Source organism: Anoplophora glabripennis, unplaced genomic scaffold (genome assembly GCF_000390285.2).
Source record: "Anoplophora glabripennis isolate ALB-LARVAE unplaced genomic scaffold, Agla_2.0 scaffold1288, whole genome shotgun sequence".
Lineage (NCBI taxonomy): Eukaryota > Metazoa > Arthropoda > Insecta > Coleoptera > Cerambycidae > Anoplophora > Anoplophora glabripennis.
The window spans coordinates 10482-20303 of NW_019426056.1; the positions used below are offsets into that span (position 1 = coordinate 10482).

The 9822-nt window shown below is 32.0% G+C and overlaps 1 protein-coding gene across 1 annotated transcript; it reads right to left on the bottom strand.

The window, feature by feature from the left end:
* Positions 1-4985: 4985 nt before the first annotated feature.
* LOC108915912 (zinc finger protein 90-like) lies at positions 4986-8735 on the bottom strand. Its single transcript, XM_023457250.1, has 3 exons — positions 8658-8735; positions 8337-8605; positions 4986-6571 (listed from the first exon to the last, which is right to left on the bottom strand). Exons 1-3 carry the CDS (start codon positions 8682-8684, stop codon positions 5344-5346), a joined length of 1524 nt encoding a protein of 507 aa, XP_023313018.1. The 5' UTR covers positions 8685-8735; the 3' UTR covers positions 4986-5343.
* Between the last annotated feature and the right edge of the window lie 1087 nt (positions 8736-9822).

The window sequence follows — 9822 nt, forward strand, 5'->3', positions numbered from 1 at the left end:
ACAGTTTAAGTGAACTTGTTGAAAATATTGCTAAATTTCGTGAAGCCTTCCCCGAAGGACGGTCTTGGCGACCTACTACTTGAAAGCCCTCAACTTTCGATAATTTGTGATGACCGAAATATTTTACTTTTGGACTATCCGTTCTGAGAACTAATAAATAAATGACTGCGCGTCCCGGCTTTTGTTACATAGTGTAACGGTGAAATTCTTCTGTTAGTTTCTATATTAAAAAAAATATATTTAAGAATGTATAGATATTATTGTACTTCCAAATATAATTTGTGTCATACATTTCAAAAAAATTAGTAGGTACATCGCACTGTGTAAGCTTTGATGAATATTTCACAGCAAACAAGTGCTAAAATTTAAGTACTAATTTGAACATTGTATTATACAGGGTGTCCCAGAATATCGTGTACAATGGAAGACCACAGATTCGTGGACTCAAAATACGCAGATTTAGGCAAATTCACCTATATCGGAAATCATTTCGTTTGGCCGCTAGATGACCTCAAAGTTCAAATTTTTTTAGTTTTATAAATAATTCGAATACTTCAAATTTTGCGATCTTTGCAATTGCTCTATAAAATGTCAAAATGCAGAAATACAAACTGATGATACTGATTCGGAGACTGAAAATTGATTTTTTATTAAATAAGTAGTTAAGTTTATATTTAAATGTAAATATATTTTTTTGTATTAATAAATACCTTTGATATATGCATTTTTTGTAATGTTTAATTAATTTATTTTTCATTTAAATATGATATTCATGTTATTAAATCTTATAAATAATTATATAATATACAATATTAGATGAATTTGAAAATATTTATGAGTGTTAGAAATACTAAATAGTAAAAATTGTAACAAGTAATGAATTAATAGCGTTTATTCGATTATATGCACGACAGTACTATATCTATATATAGCGATACGTAGGGGTGGCGCGTGGTCACTAGCGGCCGAAATTCAACTGCAAAAACGGGTTAAAAAAAAGGGGCGGGTTTAAAAGAAATATTACATTAAAGTATCAGTCTTGAGGATCATTTTGCGCTTTTGAACGTTCCGAAAGCTTTGGTAGGAACTGAGATATGAATTTTTAAAGTTGGCAACTTTTATCCATTTTTCGACCTTAAATCGCCCCTAGTTCGAAAAGGAAGCGTTCTACGAAAAAATTTTTTTTATTTTGCAACTTTTTTGTTAATAACAAATTACCTGCCACTCGGACATAAAGATGTTACTTAGGTTTTTTGTTCGCAATAACTGAATGCATCGATTACAAAAGGTTTCATCATGGCCTCTCGTCGTTGTCGGTGACCTTGATTTTCTAAGCATCTTTTTAGGGGTGGACCGTTCGTCTATGATACGTGATACTTGATTTTCAGAAATATTTAGGAAAAAATATATACAAAACGTTCGTAAATATGATTTGTCAAATGTACCATGTAAACAATCAGATCATTGTATTTATTTTAAGTTGATTCAAATTAATTCTAAAAGTTTTGCTAAATACCTTATTAACATTCTATGACTTCATCTAGTAGGATTTTTAGAAACACTTTTAATATTATTTTTTGGTGATTTTGTAACATTAAATTTCATATGGAAGCTTAAAAGCAGAAACACATTTTTTACCTTAGAACATTATTTATTATCAATTATTTATTTGTTTTTATGTCTAGATCTAAGAAATCATACTTTATTATCGCGATATACTTAAGCATAACAGATACAAGTAGAAAATAGTCCCATAAATAATCTTATTTGTATCTGTTTTTAATTATATAACCACCAACAACATTTATAACTATTTATTTTTATCTTACAGACACCAAATGTTCAGCGTTGGACGAGGTGGACTAAGCAGCTACCTCAGAATGGGTTGGTCACACAAATGGCAGCAGAAAATAATACACCATGACGAGAATTTTTTCATTGTAAAAACCCATATCTTTTTTTTGGTTTATTATTTCGTTAAGTTTCTTATGAATATTTGCTTCTGAATAAATAAATTTAAAAGAATAAACAATTTTTTATTATATCTTCTGTTTTTACTTCCTTTTCCTGTAATTTTTGTCGAATCAAGTCATATTAGCCAGTTGTAAGCAGATATTTAAGTAAACTAAAGAAATAACTTCATTTAAAGAAGATAAAAAAAAGGAAAACTGAAATAAAAACACGCATCCAGAAAAAAGTGTGCGTGGTGCAAAATCCAGGGCTTCCAGTGAGGTTACTTAAATCACACTTTGTCACTTTCTTTAAAAAAAAAAAACGATTACTAAAGTCACTTCTTTGCAAAATAAATAGCTCAAAGTCACTGTTCTAAGTTACAGGAATTTACGTAATAACCGACGTCCATAAAGCTTATTTTCAAATTGCGAGAAGCAATTAATTTTATTTAAAAAAAAATATGAGTGCATTTTTTTGCACTAATGAAGTCACGGCATTATTTTACAGAATTTGTACAAGGCACTTGGAACTAAGATTTTTGCGTTTAAAAAAGAACAGAGAAGCTTCTTTCAAAAATACATATACCTACGAGTTTTGATCAAAAAGTAACGAGATTTATTAATTTTCTCAGGATGTATTTAGTCTTCAATTATGTTCTATTCAAAGTAGCCCCCCTGTGATATTATATGGTTATGCCAACAGCCAACATAATTTCCAGTTTGAGAAGCACTGATGGAACCCCTCTTTAGGTATCGTCTTGGGCACTATTTGCGATTTTGCCTCTATCTTATCTATTATTGAAAAACATTGTCCTCTGAGTATCCTTTTGAGTTTGGGAAAAAAGAAAAAGACACAGGGAGCCATATCCATAGAAGGCGACATCACAACGGTGTCGTGTTTTGCCAAGATCTGTTGGATAAGCAAAGCGGTCTGGGTCGGAAGAAAACCCATGAATTGTATCTCTTGTTCTTGTCGTTTTATATGAAAAGTGTGAGTAAATGCGAAATATGGAAATAAACTCGAAACGATGCACTTCTGATAAAATCTGAGAGAGCTTGAATAAATTAGTCCTTCACATTAAATCTGATTAAATGAACAAGGCCTACCAACACATCGGTACACTATTTTGTCCCTCTATAGCTATTGCCACACAGTCGCTCAGGAAAGATTTCTTAGTCCTAAGTTTTTCCAAAATTCCGTTTTTTTTTTATATTCGGCAAGATGAGCTTATTGATGGATACAGTCACATTAATCGATAACTTTTAGCTGCAGAATATAAAATAGACGCTCCCGATGTTCATCAGGTTGTAAGGGCAACTAAATACTTTCTTTTAAATTTTGGCGGCAAGTATATGAAGTCTTGTAAATAGTATTGATGCGGAGCGATTTTTCAGCACCCACATCATTGTCATTATGGACACAAGAACCAGGCTGTTGGAGGAAAATGTAGAAAGGACAGCAATGTTGGCTTTCAACCAATAGTAAGACTACCTGATACATATATTATACGTAAGTTAAATTGAAATTGCGAAATTTTTGATTTTAGATTTTTGTTTCTGCGAAATTTGATTTTTTTTTTTGCGAAAATGACATGTCCCTAGTTATCCATCACACATTGAAAAAATATCTGAAGCTTGTGAGCCATATGGTTTCATGGTCAGAAACAGTAACGGATTTGTCCAAATAAACACGCTAAAAACTTTCTATTTTTCTTTTGCTAGATCTAAGCTGGAATATGCTGCACCGGTTTGGTACCCTCACTATAATTTATTTGTAAAAAAAGTTTGTTATATTTTAAAATAGATTGTGTATTTCCACCTATTGGTTTTCTGCAATCCAACATATTAGATCGACATTCATTGAAAAGCCTTGATTTAAGGCGTTGGTGCCACTGTGTACTATTTTTATTTAAAATATTGAATAGCCAAATTGGTTATCCAGATCTTTTGCTTCAACAACACTTTATATTTCCACGCCACATACAAATATATTTAACTATTACACAATGTGAAATTATTTTAATTTATTAGGTAATCAGTTAGATATTTTTATTCCAGCGCTACCAAAACAAAATCACTGTATTTTAACTGACGTATTGTATACTATTTATTTTTAATTGCAATTTTTAACTATTGATGCTCTCTTTTTGTATTAATAACAAAATACTTTTATAGCACGTTTTTGTGTTAATAACAATTTTATGAGTACAGCATTTACAATCAACAATTTACAAATAAGGTAACATTTATTGGACAGAAGCTATTATTGTACATCTGTTTGAATGTAGGACCACTGCAAATGGAAAAACCCTTGTAAAATCTGTGTTTTTGACCGATTTAATTTGGAATTTCTTTGAAAGATAGTACATAAAAAATTCTGTTACATCAAATAATATACGACTTCCTTTTCACTTATTAAACCCTACATTTTATTTTTTTTTTCGGTGTTAAATTTTACTAAAATTGGTTTGTTGACTATGCCACAGGAATCTGTCCATCCACGATATGATTTGTACCAAATTTCGTGAAAAAATATTCATTGCATATTGTAAAATTTATATTCCATTCTTCCTAAACGGGATTGGTTGTTAATCAATTATGGAATCAAATAAGTAACATAATAAAATAAAATACTCACTGACACGTTTTTCTTTAAAGTGCAGTTTAAAATAAAAAAAATTAAATTAAAAATTATGGTCCAATTTTTGTGTGTGTTCACGGCATATGTCATTACTGGTATAACAATATTTTTTTCTTGAAACTCGTTACAAACTATATTGAGAGGATGCAGAATCCTCTGACGTAGTCATATTTTAAATAAAAAAATTGCTATCCAATTTTTGTAAAATTTGACACTAAAAAAGTTAGAAGTACGTTTTGATAACTAAAAATAAATCCAAATCATGTGATTTTATTTTCTTTTTATATAAAATAATTGCTTTTAACTTATCATTAATTTCGTTAATCATTAGACATAACTTTTAAATTAAAAAAAATAAACACTTTTCAAAATAAAAAGGTACATCATAAATTTTCCTTTGAGCAAAGCATAATTGACAAATACAGGGTGTCAGGAAGTTCTTAAAGTAATAACGTTGATAATTGCATTGTCATATAACCAAAGAAACGGACTGTAATTCTCGAAAAAGCTGATAATATTCTCCAAATGACAGCCTTGTCGATATCGTGAACATTTCTTATTGCATCATAATAAATGAATTGCATATGAAACTATTCTAACGAATTTTGATCTCACTGATACAATTTCATATTTAAATGAATTAGTTGCGTGACTGGCCACTCAATCTTTCAATCTCGCCGCTAGCTAAACATTTATCTGAACTTGAAACTTCGACTATGTACGCTAAAAGAGTCTTTTTGGTACATTTAATCAGTCATTCGCTGAAATTACAACACCAGAGTTTTTGTGCGATAACTGATGCCTAATTAAACTCTGTTTATGCCTTGTCTGGAAAACACATTTATCGCAGTCGTACGTTGGCACCCTCGAGGGATCTTGATGTTTCAACACGTGAACCCTTAAACTGTCTTTATACCTGGTTTGAAAATCACAATCGTTACATTTAAATACACGGACATCTGAAAGTTTATACGCCGACAGCTCTGCTATAGAATTCTTGTGTATTAATCGGTGAGTTTTGAGACCCTTCTTATACTTAGTTTCATATTTACATATATCACACTTGTACATTTGGACTTCTGAGGGGTCTTTGTGCTTTAACCGATGAGTTTTTATACGACCCTTGTACATGGTTTCGTAAGTACAAGTATCACACTTGTACATTTTGATTTCCGAAGAGTCTTTATGCATTAACTCGTGTAGTTTCAAATCTCCTTTATATTTAGTTTCGAAACAACATGTATCACACTTCCACATCTGGATTTCCGAAGGGTCTTTATGCGTTAACTGGTGAGCTTTTAAACGTTGCTTGTATTTAGTTTTGAAACTGCAACTATCACACGTGTACATGTGGGTTTCCGATGGGTCTTTGTGGGTTATCTGGTGGTATTTTAAACGATGCTTATGTTTCGTTTCATAAGCACAACTGTCACATTTGTACATCTGGATTTCTGATGTGTCTTTGTGTTTTAATTGATGCGATTTTAGGTTGTTTTTAAACCTAGTTTCAAAAGTGCAAGTATCACATTTGTACATTTGAATTTCTGAGGAATCTTTGTGCTTTAACTCATGCATTTTCAGGTGACCTCTACGTTTTGATTCAAAACCACACGCATCACACTTGTACATTTGGACTTCCGAAGGGTCTTTGTGTGATAACTCGTGTACATTTAGACGACTCCTAAATTTAGTTTCATAGTCACAGGTATTACATCTGTGTATTCGTACTCCAGTAGGGTCTTTGCTTAACTGGTGGCATTTGAAATTTTTCTTACTATGTATAAGTCCCGGAGCAGCTCCCTGTTTTAGACCATCGCTTTCACATTTACTATTATATGAAGATGCCTCTTCACCTCTGTTTGTCTGAACTTCTCCTGTGTCACATTTAAGCATACATTCGTTCTTTATTTCTTCTACATCTTCATAAGTGACCTTCATTTTGTTGTCAAATGTTGCATTGTCGTATGAAGAGGGATCACTAAAAAAAATAAACCTGTACATAGTGTAACGAATATTATAAATGCAACATACATTGCAGGAGAAAAATATAGAATAAATTCATATTTCTAAAATGATGGATGAGGATGATCCCACCATATTAAGTTATTTGCGTATAGTAACGCGATTAGAATTTTTTTAAATTAATTTTTGATTTCAATAACACATTTCTAGTACTTTATTTATTCACTTATCTCTGAAAAAGGTTGGTTTAGGTTAATATCTATAGAATTGATTGAAATCGGTGTAAATGGAGTCAGTAAATCTTTAACTAATTTTAAGATAAAAAGTTCAAAAGAAAATAAGTAACAACGGCTCAGTTCTTGTGATACGGAGCGTCCAAAAAAAAAGTTTTTAGTATTTTGATTATATTTTTGTTCAATAACATGGCAATTTGACGAAATTCGGGAAACTGGAAGTACTGATGATGAGAAACTCAAATATTTACTTAGTTTTTTGTTTAGTGTTAGAGGGCGCCACATAGTGTTGTACCTGGATTTAAATAACTATAACTTTTTTGTGTCGCACAGTATATAATTTTTGACTAAACATACCTATTCTCCATTCAATTTTACGTACAAAAGGTACTCTTAGCATTTGTCGCTGAAAGCAGCCATTTTGTAAAAAAACCGGGTTTAAAGTTAAACCTCATTGGAATTTTGTTAAGTTGAATCATAAAGAATTTTTGTTGGACGCTCTCTATCTCAAGAACTAAGCGGTTGCGGATTCATGTGAATATATAATTCATTCGATTTGTAACTAGTCATATTTTGTAAAAAATTTAATTACAAAAATGTTTTTCCTCTTCCAATTTCGCCTAAAATCAACTCTTGAAAAGATACATAATTTAATAGGAAGAAAAATATGACATTTTTCGAATTTTTTTAACATATTGTGCCGCCAAAAGTTAAGCCCACGTTTTTTTATGCACATAGAAAAATTTTCATTTCTAGTGATATTTGAAAACTAAAAAACCAAAAATCTCTGTGGATATACGATTCACCCAAATATGGACTTTTTGAAACAGATACTGTCTGGACTAATAGGTAATTAAAGTTTAACTGATTATTTTAAAACATAAATTAGGTTTGCTTACATTTAGTGACATATGCCTGTTCTCATACCAATATTTAGATAATTCATTAATGAATCGAAACATTTTTTTTAAAACACAAGAAAATTGTTTTAATGTTCAATGTTCAAAAAAATGATGACTTTCAAGTAACATATCACAGTCGTACAAATGCAATGCCACTACATTAGTTTTATACAATTGGCTTAAAAAGATAACTGGTAACACTGATAGTGTACTGTTAAAACTTACCAGGTTAATTCCTGGTGACCCAGTTTACACCATCCAGTGGTGGTATACACGAGAATTTAAGTGCAGTTTGAAAAATAAATTATAACTTGTTTATTTATCTGAATTTAAAAAATAGTTTAAGATATTAGTATTCTGTGAAATAGGTACCTACTAATAAAGTGACTCCCGTTTTAAGTTATACCCTGTATAAAATAATTTGTGTTTCTATGTTTGCTTCTCTTTACATAAAAAAAATAAAATGAGTTGAAATCACATTTTCAAATTAATAGTATTATTTTCACATATCACAAATTTTTAGAAACAAATTTTTGGATTTAATTGAATTAAAAACATTGCGATGGGGTTACAGATAAAATGATTTGATAAAACTTTGAAATTTTTATAACTGCCTATCTGGGTAATACATATAAATTTTTCTCACCTTTCACAAACATTTTCTTCACATTTTATGTCAACTTCTTCAGGTTCAATCTGTGTTCCTTCAGATTTAACTGATCTTCCTTTTAATTCAACTTCACCGATTTCATTTTTAATGTATATATGATTATACCCGATCTCTGTGATTTTGTTGTCATCTGTGTACTGAATGTTCATTTCAACATCCAAACAGGTCTTTATGAAAGTATCATGAACGCTGAGTGAATCAAAACATTTCCTACAAACAACTGGATCTTCGGTGAGACCAAAATTCTACAAAAGAGTAAGTACAAATATTGGTTTAAGTTTGCAATTGGACATTTACCACTTCTGGGATGTATCTATAAATCATCTCCAACTTCACTTCATAAAATGGCACAAATCCTTCCCCGACTAACTGTAAACATAATCGACATATTTTCTGATCATCTTCCATTTTAATTGCGGGTTTGTTGTCCTGTTCGTTTAAATAAACTTCTCTTAAGTCGACAAATGACATTTTAGGATTAACATAACAAACAAGTTTGTCCTCAACGTAGAGACAAGTAGATTTAAAGTCAAATGCCGAGTACAGTTTAACAGAGCAGGTAGAACACATCACATGATTATAGTTGTTGGGGAAGTCCTGAAACATGTTTTATTGAAGAGTAATTTACATGCCTTACTTTGTACTTATTTTAAAGATGAGCTGCCTCTTAGCTTAAAATGTTAAGAATTTAATTTTTAAATGAACTTACTAAACTGAGTGAAACAGTCTTTAAAATATCTTTTGCAGATTCGTCTATCACTGTGAAATTTTCTTTATTCGGGGTATTACTGCAAAGTCCGCAAATTATTCCTTTGGAATTTTCCATTTCTTTTTTCATATTTAATTATCTCAAAAATAAGTAATATACTAACATAAGCTCACTGACCACTGACCTTTATTTACAATAGAATAGAATATCAACACAACCATAGCACAGTATGGATAATGACTAAATTTATTATAGAGATGGCTACTCAAAACTGGAACTGTTCCGTGGGAACAGGTATTTGTGGTGTTCACTATGTAACTGTTCGAGTGATAACAGGAACAGGTCCGTCCAATTGGTTCCAGCCACAGACCACCGTTCCAGACCATGTTACGCTAAAGCCCACTGCGGGACTCGCGCGCCGCGCCATTATTCTATGGCTAGAAATTGGCCTCAATGATTTGGGATCGAGGGGGATTATCCCTCTTTATCCTGCCTCATCTCGTGTAGGCCTGGACAGCCTTCGTAGGTGGGCCCCATCCGTCGTCTACCCCGACCGCAAATGCGGCCGGTGTAGGCGCTTTGTGGGACCTCCTTTTGTCCTGGCTGGGCCCCGCCGGCTAGGGCCCTTTCTTCTGGCGCTCTTCTTGCTTCGCCGGCTCGTCTGTGTAAACCCCGGGGGTAGTGTCATGTTTATGTGTGGTATGGTTGGGTAGGGTAGTGCGGCTATGCAGCCTGGGATGCGCTTTGCTAAGG